The 18,904-nt window shown below is 43.3% G+C and overlaps 1 protein-coding gene across 1 annotated transcript in view; it reads left to right on the top strand.

The window, feature by feature from the left end:
• The window catches only part of septin7a (septin 7a), a 42,552-nt gene that overhangs the window by 16,205 nt on the left and 7,443 nt on the right, over window positions 1–18,904 (top strand). The window contains exons 3-8 of the mRNA XM_086178112.1: window positions 4,067–4,173; window positions 11,591–11,691; window positions 11,775–11,909; window positions 13,996–14,113; window positions 15,205–15,297; window positions 15,946–16,042. Of these exons, the coding sequence (XP_086034238.1) occupies window positions 4,067–4,173; window positions 11,591–11,691; window positions 11,775–11,909; window positions 13,996–14,113; window positions 15,205–15,297; window positions 15,946–16,042 (651 nt within the window). The remainder of the gene's footprint in view (window positions 1–4,066; window positions 4,174–11,590; window positions 11,692–11,774; window positions 11,910–13,995; window positions 14,114–15,204; window positions 15,298–15,945; window positions 16,043–18,904) is intronic.

Genomic DNA, 18,904 nt, shown 5'->3' with positions numbered 1-18,904 from the left:
TCGTGAACACCTTCTTCCAGAAAAAACAGGAACATAGGGTAACTTATAAGAGCGGAGGTAGGAGCACGCAGGTAGACTACATCTTGTATAGACGAGGTAACCTGAAAGAGATCAGTGACTGCAAAGTAGTTGGAGGTGAGAGTGTAGCCAGACAGCATAGGATGGTGGTTTGTAGGATGACTCTGGTGACAAGGAAGATGAAGAGGACAAAGGCAGAGCAGAGGACAAAATGGTGGAAGCTGAAAAGGGAGGAGTGTTGCATGGTTTTCAGGGAGGAGTTGAGAAAGGGTCTGGGTGGTCAGGGAGAGCTTCCAGACGATTGGAGAACAACAGCTAGTGTTATCAGGGAGACAGGTAGAAGAGTACTTGGTGTGTCATCTGGAAGGAAAGTAGATAAGGAGACTTAGTGGTGGAATGAGGAAGTGCAGGAGTGTATACAGAGAAAGCGGTTAGCGAAGAAGAAGTGGGATACTGAGAGGACTGAAGAGAACAGACAGGAGTTCAGGGAGGTGCGGCGAAAGGTAAAGATAGAGGTAGCAAAGGCAAAACAAAGGGCTTATGATGACTTGTATGCTCGGTTGGATAGTAAGGAAGGTGAGAATGATCTATACAGGTTGGCGAAACAGAGAGATAAAGATGGAAAGGATGTACAACAGGTCCGGGTGATAAAGGACAGAGAGGGGAATGTATTGACAGATACTAGAAGAGTGATGGGAAGATGGAAAGAGTACTTTGAAGAGCTGATGAATGTGGAAAATGAAAGAGAGGCAAAGGTAGAAGAGGTGATTATTGTAGACCACAAAGTAGCAAAAATTAGTAAAAGTGAAGTGAGGAAGGCATTGAAGAGGATGAAGAGTGGAAAAGCAGTTGGTCCTGATGCTATACCTGTGGAGGTGTGGAAGTGCCTAGGAGAGGCAGCGGTAGATTTCCTGACTAGATTATTCAACAGGATCTTAGAGAGTGAGAAGATGCCTGAAGAATGGAGACAAAGTGTGATGGTGCCTATTTTTAAGAATAAAGGGGATGTGCAGAATTGCGGCAACTATAGAGGGATAAAGTTGATGAGGCATACAATGAAGTTATGGGAAAGAGTAGTGGAAACTAGACTGAGAGCAGAAGTCAGCATTTGTGAACAGCAGTATGGCTTCATGCCTAGGAAGAGTACTACAGATGCAGTATTTGCGTTGAGAATGCTAATAAAAAAGTACAGAGAAGGCCAGAGGGAGCTTCATTGTGTTTTTGTAGACCTAGAAAAAGCATATGACAGGGTGCCAAGAGAGGAGCTCTGGTATTGTATGAGGAAGTCTGGAGTGGCAGAGAAGTATGTTAGACTGGTGCAGGACATGTATGCTCGCTGTGAGACACTGGTACGGTGTGCTGTAGGGGTAACCGAGAAGTTCAAGGTGGAGGTGGGACTCCATCAGGGATCAGCTCTGAGCCCCTTCTTGTTCGCAGTGGTGATGGATAGGCTGACAGATGAGGTTAGACAGGAATCCCCATGGACCATGATGTTTGCAGATGACATTGTGATCTGTAGTGAGAACAGAAAACAGGTAGAGGAAAATCTAGAGAGGTGGAGGTATGCTCTGGAAAGGAGAGGAATGAAAGTTAGTCGCAGCAAGACAGAATATGTGTGTGTGAATGAGAGGAACTCTGGTGGAGCGGTGAGGCTACAGGGAGTGGAGATCAAGAAGCTGGAGGATTTCAGGTACTTAGGGTCAACAGTCCAGAGCGTAGGAGAGTGTGGAAAAGAGGTGAAGAGACGGTCCAAGCAGGTTGGAATGGGTGGAGAAAAGTGTCAGGGGTACCAAGAGATAGAAGACTTTCAGCCAGAATAAAAGGAAAGGTGTACAAGACAGTGGTGAGACCAGCGATGATGTTTGGACTAGAAACTGTTCCAATGACCAAAAGACAGCAGGCAGAACTAGAGGTTGCAGAGATGAAGATGTTGAGGTTCTCTTCGGGAGTGACCAGGATGGAGAGGATCAGGAATGAGTCTATCAGAGGAACAACACATGTTAGATGTTTTGGAGAGAAGGTCAGAGAAGCCAGACTGAGATGGTTGGGTCATGGACAGAGAAGAGATAGTGAATATATTGGTAGACGGATGCTGGAATTGGAGCTGCCAGGCAGGAGGTCTGGAGGAAGACCAAAGAGAAGATTTATGGACGTAGTGAGAGAGGATGTGAAGGTAGTTGGAGTGAGAGAGGAAGATACAGAGAATAGGGTTAGATGGAGAAAGTTGACTCGCTGTGGCGACACCTGACGGGAAAAGCCGAAAGAAGAAGAAGAAGACTGTTATATTTTCTGTAACTCTGGCACAGCAATTTCCTTCGGGATTAATAAAGTTGTTCTGATTCTAATTCGGTTTACAGCTAAACCGCTCCTAAAAATTCTTGCTTAAATTTTGCGCTTGAAAAACAGTCCCCCAAAAAGACACGTGATTTATGGCTTTTTCAAGACTGAATTCTTAGTGCATGATAATTTCACGTTTAGGCACCCGATGTCAAGCTGCCAGGGCAGAGTTGTCTCGGTTAGTGGTTACCTTCGTCCACCAGTCATATTATGTCGTTGACTTCATTGCAGCAAATATTATATTCCACAATCAAAAACTCCTGTTAGTCATTTCTTGGCAAATTGGATTTCTTATGAATAACTCTCCACATGTAATTTGGTTATAATGTTGTAGAAAATACGCTGAGCTGAAACTGAGAACCTGAAAGAAACCCACTTACTTCATTTAGGAAAAAATATCCTCAAAATGAGGGGAAAAACACTGAAAATATGCATGGAAATTTAAGTATAAATGGACTTTGAAAGTCATTTAAGTTATGCAACAAGATGGGATTATTCCTGTCAATAAAGATTGAAAATGCAACCTCTGATTATCATTATGTTCCTTATATTTCATATCCTATATGTTCAACATTCAATAATATTCTGCACATCTTAATAGACTTAAAAAAAAAAAAACAAAGCTGAAGAATGACTCAAAGGCCTTCCATGACGTGACGCCGGTTCAGGAAGCTGGAGATCAGTCGGACATGGCGGTTTTCCATACGACTATAACAAGAAACCAGTGTTCCCTGTACATTGACGTGTGCCCGGGAATCCAGTTCCTGCCTCTTTTTAAATGGAAATACCCAAAGCAAGGTCCTGGCAGGGGTTTGCCCAGGTGCAAAGGAGCAGGGTTGGAGAAAGGGGAGCAGCAGAGGCTCCTACCGTGGCCTGTTTTCAGGGATTTGTTTTTAGCAACATCAGCTGCTATTGTTAAATAACATTTAAACAAACGGAACGCCCAAGGCGTACTCGTCAAATACTAAAAATACAAACAAAATAAACAAAAAGGTGCAAGTGTTTCGTAAACTTGTTTCAATACTTTGGCCTAGTGGGTGTTTTGCTGCAGGAAAAATACATTTAAAAGCAACTTTTTTCACAGAAAGACTGAAATAAATACATTTGAAAAATGAATGTCAGTTCAGATAAAACACATCAGTGATTTTTCCTGTCAATTTACAATCCAGTGCGGGAGTTAAAGCAACTCAATTATTTACTTTTTTTAATTTTACTCTAAATTTATGCTGATTTTGTGATACGGTTGAGTCAGTTTTGAAAAGGAATAAGATCATGGCATCATTGGAATCGGTTTAGAATGAGAGAAAACTTGGAGAATTACCATTAGAATAACTAAATCGGCCAAAGGACTCAAATAAAAAAGTAAAATAATAGCCATGACTTTCTGCAAGGCCGTTAACCATATCAAGATGAAGACAGTCAAATTGTATACCACGGTTTTCTCCTGATTCTGGAATTAGATGAACAATTCTTTTGGTTCCCATGTGTTTGATTCAGCCTTTCAAAGTATGCGTCTGTTAGGGAGGGGGGTCCTAAAAACACTCGCTGAATCCCAGCCATGTGAAGAATGTCAAGCAGCAGAAAGGAATCGCAAGAGCGGCCGATAAACATCTGGACGTCGTGTCGCGTTGTTCCTCAATCTGCCACGAGAAAGAGCGGAGATCAACGTAAAGACCGAGTCCAACCCTCATACCGTGTCTTTCTCTTGCAGGGGAATCCGGCCTGGGGAAGTCGACGCTGATAAACTCGCTGTTTCTGACGGACCTGTACTCCTCCGAGTACCCCGGGCCTTCGCATCGAATCAAAAAAACCGTGCAGGTAAATGTTCGACACGCTGCTTGTTGTTAGCCTAGCGTTGCTACGCTAGGAGCGCCAAGATTTGTCATACTTTAGGTATTATCTACACCAACAGCAACCAGTCGCGGCCCGACTTTTGTTTGTTTTTTTTTGTGCTGCGGAGACTTTTGAGGTTATAAGCTCCGACTAAATAGTTGCTGCATGAGATGTTGTTCTCTTGCTGCTCCTCCCCGCTGCTGCCACCCTGGTTTCTGCATTAGCTGTGTCAAAACCGGTTCATCAACCCAAACAAAACAGTAGGCCTTTGGCTCAGGCGACGATGCGTCATAATTTAAAAAAAAAAAAAAGCCGATGGATTGTTATTTTGTTTGATAGTTTTTTACGACGCTTCTCCTTTTTGGCGTGTTACTCGTAAATATGTTACCCGCACGAAAACGATCACCCGAATTAATGTTTTTGTCAATTTTGTCGTAAAAAGCTGCACCTTAAGATTCTTGTGGGAATTTCATCCAAATGTATCCAGGTATTTGACATCGGACTCATTTTTGACGTATTGTCGTAATTTCATATTAGCACAGGAATATTGTGCACTTATGATTATATTCAACAGTAACAAAGATATGACCCCCTTTACATATTATAGACCACTGCACAAAATTGGTTTTAGAGTGGAAACGACACGGATCTCCTAACCCATCTTTACACTGCGGCTCCGAGTGGCTTAGGAAAATAAATTACAAATATTTAACTGAAGTGTATTTCAACTGTGTTAATTCCTTTTTTTTTTTAAATTTTAGTTCAAAGTCGGATGATTATTGTGATCTTGAAATCTTAAATAAAATTATATGTATTATTTTCCGCCGCTCAAAATAACGTCACACTCGCGGAAGCCGGTAAAGTCCCGATTTGCAGATGCTGTGCGTGGAAGTTCAGGAGCAGAAGTCCCATAAACTAGGTAAAATAGATATTTATGAAGATATTTTGCAAATATTTATTTTTTATTGTTTACCGAAACCGTGAGTTTTTCCCAATTTATTTTTAAAATTCAGGTCAAGGCTCCGCTACACGCTCTGAAAGCCCAAAGCTCAAAATGAGTTCATTACATAAATAAAATTGAATTTTCTCCGTAATACTTTGTGAATTTCAGAAGCAACACACGACACACTTGTTTATACAAAGTGTAAAGGTAATAAAAAGCAATATATACAGTGGTGCCTTTATTTTAGACGTCAAAAAGTAATTGCGGCTCCCAGAGTTTTCTTTTCCGAGGAAACCGGGTCCAAATGGCTCTTTGGGGGTTACGGGTCGCCGACCCCTGGTCTATCCAAACCCGCTGCTTAAATGTACAAGTAATACCGAGTACCACATACAACGTGTCAGTGGGAACTCTGTCCGCTTCCAAATAGTTTCTTCCGATTCTGGAGATCCGATAGTTGTGTCCGACAGATCCCGACTTTTCCCGACTTGTGTAACGATACAACTCACGATCGCTGCGAGCTACAGGACCAAGAGCGAGCGGTCATGACTCCCGAGGCTACACTCACGCCGATGGCGTGGGTGGCTGGAGAAAGGAAGCCCAGAGCACGACTTGGCTTGGTAGCCCTGATTCTTCAGCCCCCTCAGATGCTCTCCAATGTGGGCTTGAGTGGTTGCGAAATGAAATGAAGCCGAAATGTGAGTTCGATAGAAACAGGAGAGGGAAGGACGAATAAGGCGAATCACATACGTACCTTAAATGACGAGGAATGGCTCAACATTGTTTGAATTCATGGACGTATGTTTCTGGCTGCCTCTACAAGCCGGTAGAAGAAGAAGGGCATGTCTTGTTTTGTCTTAGACAGGGTAAAGAAAGGACACATTCACGTGCCGCCTCATTCTGCACGCCCAGAATGTTTTAGACAAGTAGTGAAACCACAGCAGTTCAAATCTACAAATCACCCCATGTTGAAAAACAAACCGTCAAGCTTTAAAGAGCAGTACAACGATGCACACTTACATAAATAATATAACAAAACCACTGGAAAAACAATAAAAGAGGAGGTTAATGTAAAGAAATCCCACTAGCGCAGGTTTACTGAGTAGCCTTTTTGTTCTAGTTGTTGGCTCGGTTTCTGCTGGCTGTGTTAAATGACATATCCTTTCTCTTTGTTTTTCACACTACAGCTATAGATCATAGTGGCGCTGGCCGAGGCTCTACCGTTGACCCGTTGCTTCTCATCGGCCGGTGGATTACTTTAGATCGTGATGCATTTGTTTTCTCAAAAAAGACAGTATTTGTTAAGAGAACTTTTCTACATCCAGGATGTTTTGCTGTTTCGTGCAGACGGTTGCCTTGTTCAATTACTTTAAATCAGGCATGGGCAAACTACGGTCCGCGGGCCAAATCCGGCCCGTTGGTCTTTCTAATCCGGCCCGCTAAAGATTGGTACAGAATTTATACTTAATGAGAATGATTGGATCAATGGATGTGGGAGCTCAAACAGGAGAATATTTCATTTTTGAAGCTACTTGAGAACACTTGAGAATTTTCCTGAGCTGAGTGACACAGGTTGGTTTTGTGATTTAGCATTTACTTTGGACATACTGACACACATGTATGAGCTGGATGTGAAGCTACAAGGGAAAAAAGGGAGCCTTCAAAACCAAGCTGGTGTTATTTTCAAACCAAATGTCAGATGAGCCTGATATATACTGTTAACAAATGTGTTTTTTTTTTTTTTTTTATGTATCTTATCGTGTGACCCAAAAAGTTTGCCACCTTGCTTTAAATGCTACACCAAGTTAACTGCACCGAAGTTTGTGTTAGCCGTGCTAGCAAAACAACGGGGACTTTATTTTAGTGGGGTTGTAAGGCGGCAGACACACTAACTGATGTTTTGTCTCAGTTGGCAGGAGAAAGGAACTGCTAGCTTGTTTGCGTAAAACGTCTCGGGCTGAGGTCACCTTCAGGTTCAACAAAGAAATTGTAAATGCAGGGCTGTCTTTTGCGCATGAGCTTTTATCCAACCTAAACAGAAATGCTAGGGCTTTTAGCCTTTTTAGCTGAAGTTTGGTCCAAAACAGCCGTTGTTGTGAATATGGAGGAATCTAAAGAGGACCAGTGCACAACTGGATTCTTGGAGGCTTTCTACGGTTAGAAATATTTCTTCCCTGTGCGTAGCTTAATAAAATTACATTTATTATTTTTCGACGCTCAAAATATACGTCACGCTCGGGGAAGCCGGTACACCCGCCAAGATGCCGTCACTTTGTCGAGACTTTAAACCGCAGGTAGGCAAATTACGAACAAGCAATATATACAGTGGTAACTTTATTTTAGACGTCAAAAAGTAACTGCGGCTCCCTGTGTTTTCTTTTCTGTGAAAACCGGGTCCAAATGGGTTTTTAGGTGTTAAAGGTCACCGACCCCTAGTCCAGCTAGACCCCCGCTCGGTCTTATTATCTGTGTTTCTACCGTATGTGGAGATCTTTCCTCAAATGGCCAAGGTAATCCCCCTGAATCCCCCTCTGCTAATCTCCCGAGGCTCCTTATCTAACTGTGATTAAATCTGCTTTATAAAATGTGACAAATACCGCAATTGCATTATTGCATTTTTTAGAAGTCTGCAGGTCAAACACGAAGATTAGTCAATTGATGATAACAACTAATCTCCGAGACCCACCTGAGCTGAATTAAAGCGCTTCCTTCAACTGTTGGGAACCGCTAACCCTCCATATTACTATTTACAATTGGGCCATAAAAACATCATGTTTTCTCTTATTTCATTTCCGTGCAAAACTGTATCTGTTATTTTAAACTTAAAGCCCGCCGATGTTATTTATAGAGAACACACTTCATGATTCCCCCGTCCGCTGAGGATCAGCGCCAGAGGAAAGGCTGATCAGCTAACTGACCCGTCACGATGCAGAACCTCCGCAAAGTTCTGATTTGCAAACCTGGCAGAGAAAGTCTAATCTGCGTAGTTTATTTTGGCCACCACTTGAAGAATCCACAGGTGAAACTCGTGCTGGGGAGAAGCTCATGCAGTGTGTGTGTGTGAGAGCATCGGATGAAGTGTGTGTTGATGATCTCTCCTGTGATTTTCTCTAAATCTCTCTAATCCCTTGCCACACACACACCGAAGGCCTCTACCTGTTCTCGCATAACTGCTCCCTCTAATTTTGTTCTCCCTCCTGTTGGACCCCTTTAGCTTTTATTAAATTGGGTTTACGGTTTTGTGACGACTTATTCTGGGGAGCAGAAAAGAAGGGGGAAGATGCGGGTGATCGGCCAGGGAGCCCACCTGAGTCCTCTTAATGCACCGGCTAAATGGCATTTTCAGTTTGTTTTTTCTTGAAAAAAAAAAAAAAAAAAATCTGACGATATACAACTTTCAAATAGGGAGCGATGCAGGTTTGGGCCAACTGGCAAAAGACATTAAATCTCCACATAAAAGCCTTTTCTAGATACCACAGTGGTGTCTGGATACGCCTCTGCAAAAATACCATCAAGAAAGATGATGTTTAAAAACAGTTGCTCGTCTCCATTGTCTTTAATTGAATGCATGTGTTATTAATCGCAAAACAAGGGCTAATGTCAAAGCCATAAGAGATAATGACGTTTCCCTCTATTTCTTAAATGAATGTCAAAAAACTACGATTGGTCATAGTTATTTAAAAAAAAAAAAATCTGTTATCCGGTGGCGTGAAAGTTCCCAGAAACTATTTTCCGGCCACCGAAGAACAGTAGATGTTTACCCCATATCAGTAACATCATCTCCAGGTCACTGGGTGGTCCAATTAAATAACTCCATTTAACTTTTCCTTCAATTTGAACTGTTTTATCTGTAAAACGTCCTGAATTAGCGCGTGTAAGCAGGCTAGCTTTAGCAATCCATCCAGAACACAGCTGAGGTCCATATATTGGTCAGCGGGAGGGGGTTTTGTTTCCGCCAGAGCTACGAGGCTCCGTCTGCTCCGGGGAGACGGGTTGTTTACATTGCAGGTAGTTTCTCAGGCTGGACTTTATTTATTAGCATTTTCCTCGCTAAATTTAGCCTCTCAATGCAGGGGCTTGACAAGTGAACGACTAGCATCGCTCGTTCGCTTAACCCTCAGTGGAATTGACACGGTTAACTTTGACAGCGCTCATTTTTATTATTTTATTTTGTTGAACTTGATGTGAAGCTGTGATGAATTATTAACAGCATGAGGTTTACGGCTTAAGTCAACACATTTTAAACGCTGAAATGTGATGTTGTCATTTCACAGCATTGACAGTGGAGATTGTGGGTTGCGTCCGAAGCGGTTGTGACTTAGTTTCTTCTTCTACGTGATGTTTTCTGGTCTTATCTTTGTCACCGACAGCCCAGAATGACCGAGGATAAAGTGTTAGCACGCTGTGGTTTAGCGTGAAGCAAGCTCCTTGTGGCCTTTCTCTCTCTCGACGTAAATTTAAACCGAAATCTGTCAAGGTAGATGGGTCATGATTTGGCTGCAAGGCTTTAAATTGTTTCGGATGATTGTTTTTTTGATTAAAGTTGAGCTCTGGAGTCACACATGGATGAACCGAATAAACAAAAACGTACGATATATTACAAAGTGCAATTATTTTAGCTATTTGCTTTCTAGTACTTTTTTGTATTCTTATTCATTTGTAAGTCAATTTTGTCCTTTTTTTTTTGTCAGTTTGAAGCAACTCTTTGCTGACAGTCATAGAATTTTGAAGCATTTTAAGATTAACACATCATTTTCATTTGATTTTTTTTTTCTTTTCTATGTTCGTGTCCATGTAGACACGTGTTTTTCATGTTCGTATCCAGCGGGTAGATTCTGTGGGATGTGTTCCGGGACTATGGGATACTGGCTGGATATTCTTTTCCAAATTCATTAATTGATATGTTTGCATTCAATCACGGTTTTAGGCAATGATTCGCAATTCATTTTTCAGAGGAAAATTAGCACATCATCTATATATAACTATATTTATACCAGAAACTCCCCACGGTCTGTTTGGACTGAAAAAGCTATCCAGGTTGAGAGGTGAAATGTTTTTAAAAAAAAACGGAACAAATCCAGTCGCTACAGGATTAGACAAGGAGAACCAGGACCTGGATGAGAACCTTCAAAACCCAGCTGCTCAGCTCTCATGCGACCAATGTGGATGTAGTTCCGTGAGGCTGGTCACGGTGAATATCCACAGATGCTTCTTATTGCCGTGTGAACCAAGTTTGACTTTGGATGTGCGGTTTCTAAGAGTCTGCGACATGACTGGCCAAACGGTTAATATTCTTTGTCAGCTATGATGTCAGAGTTGGTTTCCTGAACGCAGAGGCTCAGAGTTCAGCAGTTTCATCAGCTTTCATCAGATCAGACCTTCTGATCTTAAGAGGTTAGCAGAGCTGTTTTACCTTCATGGGTTTGTGCGACGCCACGCTACTTCAGATCGGACATTCCACTTCTCGATGTATTTATTTGAATCCAGAGTTAGTTATTCTCCATCCACGAATCCCCTTATCACGAAAAAATTGGAGTTTTCCATCGAATTTTGAACTGAGCTGCGAACAAGTCCACACTTTCCGCGTTGTAGAGTAGCAGCAGTCGCGCGTGCGTAATATTCTGCGTTGTTTACATTGTTCATTGTTGTGTTTTCAGTAAGCTAGCCCTCGTTATGGCTCCCAAAAATGTCAAGCGTGTTCATGGTACGTAGGAGAGTTTAAGAATTACCGTCGATCTAAAAAAACAGGAAATGATAGCTAAAGTTGATGTTGGTGCTACGACAACCATCAGTACAAAGATGCACTAAAGGCTGCCGATGTGGCTAAAGGGGTGACTACGTTAATGAAACAAAGGCCTCAAGTTTTAGAAGAAGTAATAAAGTTATTGTTAGCTTGGATTAATGAAAGACAGCTTGCTGGAAATAGCATTAGCAAGGATCTCATGCCAGAAGACTTTACTTTTGCTGATTTATTGAAGGAAACGCCGAGTGCAAGTGCTGGCAAAAACAGAAAGACAGTAATAATAAACGCTATCTTTAAATCCTTTTTGTATGTTTGCCACGAATAAACTGATAAAAAAGTTTCAAAAGAGCGCAGTAGGTTTTTGAGGGCTTGAGAATGGATTGATTTTTAACAGGAAACATCGATTACGTTCGCCAACGGAGTCAAAGAACGAATTGATCGTAAGCCGAGGTTCTACTTTATCGGGGGAAAAAGGACATTTGTGTTGATCTGATGCGATGTACGGGCAAGTTGTAGGCATCTTTAACGTCGTAGCTATTTCATACATAATAAGTTAACATGTCAATATTGTTTGAATAGTGGTGTCTTTAGTTGACTTGCTGTTAAGCTGTTAAGGACTCAACTCCTTTCCAAATGGAAAAAAAAAAATGCCCGATGCAAAGACACTTGTGTTTATCCATCTCGTTTTTATTCATGGTAACCATGCTTGGTGTCTTCAGGTGGAGCAGTCGAAGGTTCTGGTAAAGGAAGGAGGCGTGCACCTCCTCCTCACCATCGTCGACACCCCCGGCTTCGGGGACGCCGTCGACAACAGTAACTGGTGAGCGCCGCCGTCAGCCGCCGCCGCTTCCTTCGTCTCCCCGTTAAACCCGTCCGACACGAGCGCGCATGTGTCCTCCTCAGTTGGCAGCCCGTCATCGACTACATCGACAGTAAATTCGAGGATTACCTCAACGCAGAGTCGCGGGTCAACAGGCGGCTGATGCCGGACAGCAGAGTGCAGTGCTGCCTGTATTTCATCGCCCCGTCCGGACATGGGTACGTCTGTTTGACTCAGCTCCCCCGCACCCGGAAACGGATGTTTATAAATATAAAGCTTCAATACTATTGGCTGGATTGTCCCGACTGCAAAGGTGATGGAGGACAAAATAAATATCTCGTACCAGAGGCTCTCCAGCCGCTGCCATGCTGGAATAACATTAGTCTAATCTGTCCTCATCTTACTGACCTGCAGACCTCGTTCCTCCCATCGGTGTCTTGGCTCTTTCTAGTGCCAAAAACCACAAACACACACACACACACACACACACACACACACACAGTCAGCCTGGCGAGTTGATATGACAGGACATTCATTTGTGCCTACAACAGAGGGCTGCTTTGCAGTCCAGCGTGGGTTTGTGACTTGCAGCCTTGCAGCCTCCTGTGCCAATAGAAGAGCCTCATAAGTCACTCAAGTACAGCATTTGAACTGTGTGTGTGTGTGTGTGTGTGTGTGTGTGTCTATTCGTAGTTGTAAATTTGTCAGGCTTACATAAAACTGGACACAAAGCAGGCAGTCATGAGGCCGATAGTTTTTCTTCGGGTCAAAACAGTTGGACATTCTTGAAACATTTTACACGTCCTCTAGTCTTGAAGATTCACGATCTGAGAACACGACTTTTGTTGTAGATCGTCTGATTTATAGATTCGTTTTGTATTTAAACAATCATGTAGCTCTCAGTTGCAAACTTAAACTTGTTCATAAATAAGTGGTTTATGAGAAAATACATTTTTCAGTTAAGTGATTCATTTCAGAATTTATATGCAAATGTAGATGATTATGATGATAATATTATTACTGTAACATTGCACTTGTCAATGTAAATAACTGTTGTTTTAATCCTTACAATTATTAATGATGCAATTAAATCACGTTTCTTCAGATTTTCTGATATTATTCGTTTACTTATAATATTTTTAGTTAATACTTTTTATTCACCCCCAATATCTTTTCAGAGCAGACACTGAAAATACGTTTTTTTTTAATTTCCTCTAAAAGCAAAACGTTGAAAAAGCTAAACAAGTTTTTCCAGCACTGCCTCACACAGTCACAAACACTAAAAATCCCAGCATTATTTGCTGAACCGTGCAAAATGCAACAAATATTTAGCTGCTTAGTAACAATAAACCTGCACGTTGTTTTTAATATGCGAGTCAATTTACATCACGAGACGCCGGAAGGTGTCTCTCGGCTCTCGCGTGCAAATGTAAACCTCATCCCCGAATACCATCTGATAGTAACCGGTCGCTAAGGAATGCTTTTACGCCATCTGCACGCCGTGACAAATGCATTGTAAACACATGATGAACTGTGACAGTGTTTGAAGGTCAGTAGGTTTCCGACAAATCCCTTCAATACTCTGAAGCGATGGCTGCGCGGCCGCGGACGCAGCTGCTTTAAGAAATTCAAAACTTGGACTAATATCTGTGAACAACAGGCAGGGAGCCCCTCCAGGCTCCCGGCGGGGGGGAAAAGCCTCCGACCACAATATTTTCGGAGGTCATTCATCGGACTTAAAGTGCTTAAATTCAATATACGCTGGAGAGACGAGGGAGGATCGGCCTGCAGGTTTGAGTCAGACAAGATGTTCCTGCACAAGAGCGATGCTGTTAATCCACTTTTTGGATTTTATTTATTTACTTGTTTCTAATCCAAGCCAAATGTGGTATTTATTTGACTTGAATACGTTTACTCCGGTTATAAAACGGACACATAGCGTGATCGGATGCACCTGTTTAACCGCTCGGCCGTGCAAATCGCTAATCGGCCGATGGGATGGCGGCGAATCGCGATGCCGAGGCGTGTAGACGCGGCCAGGGTGACCTGAATGTGGAAAGCCGGGAAATTTTAATGCGTCGAATGACGGACAAGGCTGAATAATTCAGAAATCGCCGTCGTTCTGGGATTTCACGTAGGAGACCATCTCTGAATCCGAAAATGAAAACAGCCTCCGCAGCTTCGACTCATAAATCTGTCGGGACGGCACACATGTGCGGACTTTTTGTCAGCCGGGGTCGTAAAAAAACATCACCGCCGAATCCGTCGCTCCGCTGAACGTCTTCTCCGTCCCTGTCCTTCCAGACTGAAGCCTCTGGACATCGAGTTTATGAAGCGGTTACATGAAAAAGTAAACATCATCCCTCTCATCGCCAAAGCCGACACAATGACTCCGGAGGAGTGCCAACAGTTCAAGAAACAGGTCGGTGTCGTCTCCAACGCCTTTCGTGATTTATTACAGATAAATCCGGGATCTAACGAAATGACGGGTTTCCGCGGGCGTCACCAGGCAGGTAGACAGCAGCTCTGGTATTTACGGGTAAACTCCCTGCATATCTGCCTCGTCTGTCACCGGCGAGGATTGTTTGCGACGCTTCCGCCAGTGTGCCGCCGGTTGGACGCGTCGGATCTCGACTGATTTAGCGTGACGAAAGAGGCCGTGCACAAGGATGCAGGATGGGGGAGAAAACAATGGATCCTTACTCGGTGGCCACAAGTCACATGTTTGGCCTTTATGATGCAACGGATCCGCAGGAAAGACCACGCCGACTTCTCTCGGCGTAAATCACGGACAGCTTTGGGTGGTAAATCTTAGCGCGCGTTTGAAATGTCTCGGATGGAAGGACTTCTGGATTTGTGTTGGGTTTTTACTTATTTGAATTTCATTTTGGCTTTTTGTTTAAGAAGGACCCTGTAAGCCTGAACCGCCCCTCTTTGCCGTCTTATTGAATTGTTGAAAACGGTACCATAACAACCCTAAACGCCAGTTTGAGGCCCAGAATTCACTCAGTATGTGGTCGAACCCTTTTTCTTCTGGTGACAAATGAAGAAAGCTGGAGTAGAAGTGCACCGACGCTGGAAGCAGAGTTTATTTACCTGGACTCCGTCAGCGAGTCCGTCGCTCTTCCAGATGATCAACAAAGCAGGACGCTTATGTTATACATCAGAAAGTCCCAACAATTAAAACGCAGTCAAAAGATAGGCGATGAAACAAAGCTGTATAATGCGGTTCTCTGTCTGGAGATATATTAGATTATTATGTAATACAATTATTGCCTGATTGAATTATGACTGAACCCATCAACACCGTGAAAGCGCGAAGCGGTTCCGTCTTCGCCGCCATTTCCTCTGCAGATCTGTCGCAGAGGAAGTGCAGCGCCGTGCGGATTCCGCTTGCCGTTTTCATCAATGTCATCGATCGCGTTCGTGTAAAGCGAATAACCCCCGCTTTCACTTCGTCCCACCCCCACGCCCTTGACCTCCCTGGGTTTCCGCCCCGCCTCTGTTCTCTAGATAATGAGGGAAATCCTGGAGCACAAGATAAAAATCTACGAGTTCCCCGAGACGGACGACGAGGAGGAGATGAAGATGATCAGGAAAATCAAGGTCTGTTCCATCTGCATCCGATGCAGCTGCAACATGTTAGGATGTCCAGCGCAGACATTTTTATTTAACTCACATTCACAAGAACCTGCCAACATATTTGATAGAGCTATATTTTTATTTTCAACCCGCACATATTCCGAGCCGGAAGCTCTCATCGCAACATTTCTCTGTTCCGGCACCATGACAACTAAATCTCGATTTTTGATTACATTACATTACATTTGGCAGACGCTTTTATCCCAAGCGACTTACAATAGAGGACGTAAGGACTGCAAATAACACTTGCAAATACAAGATGCACAGGAAATATACAGAACAGTAAGCTTGGGTTAGTGAGTTTTTACACAAATGTACACATACACACACACACTGCATAGATTAATTGCTGTAAAAGTGAAATGGCTTTTTATCCAGAATAAGGCTGAACTGCGTTATTAGATGCATGTGCTTTTCACACTTATACAAGAAAATAAAAGCGAACATAACCGCGAAGATCCGGGCCCAAATGTTGTCATCGGTCGTAAGTGTAGTTGATGTCATGCTACACGTGTACACACACACACACACATGCTGTGTTAGCGTGTATTTTTAGCCTGAGTGCATGAGCTGCAGTATGCAACAGTTGCTTCCCCTCCCTACTCTCTGCAGGATCGTTTACCCCTGGCCGTAGTGGGCAGTAACACCATAATCGAGGTCAACGGCAAGCGAGTGCGTGGGAGGCAGTACCCCTGGGGAGTGGCTGAAGGTGAGGGCCTCGGAGGTCAAGCGGCTCCCGGCCTGGAAAGCCGCTCGGCGTGGTCTCTCTCTGGAACATGCAAACGCACAAACCCCGTATCGCTTTATCGAGCAGCGTCAGTCCACGCTTCGCACGGACGTCCCGTTTCGTTATGCAAGGGGTGTCAGGAAAACCGGGAGGTTCCCGGGTCGTTGATGGAACGGATGGAATCGATGTGTTATTTACGCGCCGGTTTATTCCGCTTCTGTTTGAATGCTTGTGAAAAGCCTCTGAATGCGTTTTGATTTTCCATTCAACGTCGGCGACGCCGTCTTTAAATCAGTCGTCCCAAATGACGAGATGAGATGTACTTTTGAAGATCCCACGCTTTGGACATTGTTTAGCAGCAGCTGCAGCAACATGGCATCCAAGGACAAGCCCGTGACAAGCTAGCTTCAAATACAAGCAAAAAAAATATGAAGAATCAAATTGTGTTTTAGACAGCTGAAAAAAAACTCTTATGTTAGTTTTTTTTTTTTTTTTTTTTTTTTTAAGGTAGGAAATTATCTATATGATACTCCCCAGTTTAAAAACTTAACATAAATAAATCAAGGTTACATATACAGCTCCATATTTTCATGCTATACAAATTTTTTTAATCACAAATGATTAAAGTGTGAGTTGTAAATGAAGTTAAACCGAATTAAATAACAGCTTTCGCTATCCTTCTCCAGCCCCCAGCCAATCACAGGACCACATGTAGACACACACAGCCGTCGTCCTAAAAATGTGATATTTAGTTTTTAATTTGTGCATTGGATAATGTCCATGACTGTATGGAGCTGTGAGCAGTACGTGTGTTTTTCCAGTGCCGGGTTGAAGTCATTTGATGTGATAAATTGCAGAGACACTAAATATCACCTCTGTCAAGCTCAGGTGAGGCCTGGATGATTATTTACGGGGATGATACTGAGCAACTGGTTCCACCGTAGATTCAGCATCTGGTGAAGGAGCTCCAAATACCAGAGATGCTTCTGCCTGGGTGTCGGCGTAGATATTCAGAGAGCAAAGTCCCCTGAGAAGCCATGCAAGTAACTGGCTTTTCCAGTCCAGAGGAGCCACCTGAGCGTACTGGTGTGAAAAGAGACTATGGTGACACCTGCTGTTTGTCTCTGGTCCTACAAGATGTGGCATGAAACCTTTCTCAGATCTTCAACGAACAATATGTCAACTTTGTAATGATGGAAAGGATGTACAACAGGTCCGGGTGATTAAGGACTTGTATGCTCGGTTGGATATAAGGAGGGGGAGAATGATCTATTCAGGTTGGTGAAACAGAGATAAAGATGGAAAGGATGACCTGTGGAGGTGTGGAAGTGTCTGGGAGAGGCAGCGGTAGATTTTCTGTCTAGATTAGTCAACAGGATCTTAGAGAGTGAGAAAACAGGAACATAGGGTAACTTATAAGAGCGGAGGTAGGAGCACGCAGGTAGACTACATCTTGTATAGACGAGGTAACCTGAAAGAGATCAGTGACTGCAAAGTAGTTGGAGGTGAGAGTGTAGCCAGACAGCATAGGATGGTGGTTTGTAGGATGACTCTGGTGACAAGGAAGATGAAGAGGACAAAGGCAGAGCAGAGGACAAAATGGTGGAAGCTGACAAGGGAGGAGTGTTGCATGGTTTTCAGGGAGGAGTTGAGAAAGGGTCTGGGTGGTCAGGGTGAGCTTCCAGATGATTGGACAACAACAGCTAGTGTTATCAGGGAGACAGGTAGAAGAGTACTTGATGTGTTGTCTGGAAGGAAAGTAGATAAGGAGACTTGGTGGTGGAATGAGGAAGTGCAGGAGTGTATACAGAGAAAGAGGTTAGCGAAGAAGAGGTGGGATACTGAGAGGACTGAAGAGAACAGACAGGAGTTCAGGGAGATGCGGCGAATGGTAAAGATAGAGGTAGCAAAGGCAAAACAAAGGGCTTATGATGACTTGTATGCTCGGTTGGATAGTAAGGAGGGTGAGAATGATCTATACAGGTTGGCGAAACAGAGAGATAAAGATGGAAAGGATGTACAACAGGTCCGGGTGATTAAGGACAGAGAGGGGAATGTATTGACAGATACTAGAAGAGTGATGGGAAGATGGAAAGAGTACTTTGAAGAACTGATGAATGTGGGAAATGAAAGAGAGGCAAGGGTAGAAGAGGTGACTATTGTAGACCACAAAGTAGCACAAATTAGTAAAAGTGAAGTAAGGAAGGCATTGAAGACGATGAAGAGTGGAAAAGCAGTTGGTCCTGATGATATATCTGTGGAGGTGTGGAAGTGCCTAGGAGAGGCAGCGGTAGATTTCCTGACTAGATTATTCAACAGGATCTTAGAGAGTGAGAAGATGCCTGAAGAATGGAGACAAAGTGTGATGGTGCCTATTTTTAAGAATAAAGGGGATGTGCAGAATTGCGGCAACTATAGAGGGATAAAGTTGATGAGGCATACAATGAAGTTATGGGAAAGAGTAGTGGAAACAAGACTGAAAGCAGAAGTCAGCATTTGTGAACAGCAGTATGGCTTCATGCCTAGAAAGAGTACTACAGATGCAGTATTTGCGTTGAGAATGCTAATAAAAAAGTACAGAGAAGGCCAGAGGGAGCTGCATTGTGTTTTTGTAGACCTAGAAAAAGCATATGACAGGGTGCCAAGAGAGGAGCTCTGGTATTGTATGAGGAAGTCTGGAGTGGCAGAGAAGTATGTTAGACTGGTGCAGGACATGTATGCTAGCTGTGAGACACTGGTACGGTGTGCTGTAGGGGTAACAGAGAAGTTCAAGGTGGAGGTGGGACTCCATCAGGGATCAGCTCTGAGCCCCTTCTTGTTGGCAATGGTGATGGACAGGCTGAC

The sequence above is a fragment of the Fistularia commersonii genome, chromosome 30 (assembly GCF_037954325.1).
Source record: "Fistularia commersonii isolate RoL2024-O1a breed Wild chromosome 30, RoL_Fcom_v1.0, whole genome shotgun sequence".
NCBI lineage: Eukaryota > Metazoa > Chordata > Actinopteri > Syngnathiformes > Fistulariidae > Fistularia > Fistularia commersonii.
This window is presented reverse-complemented; position numbering and strand designations above follow the sequence as displayed.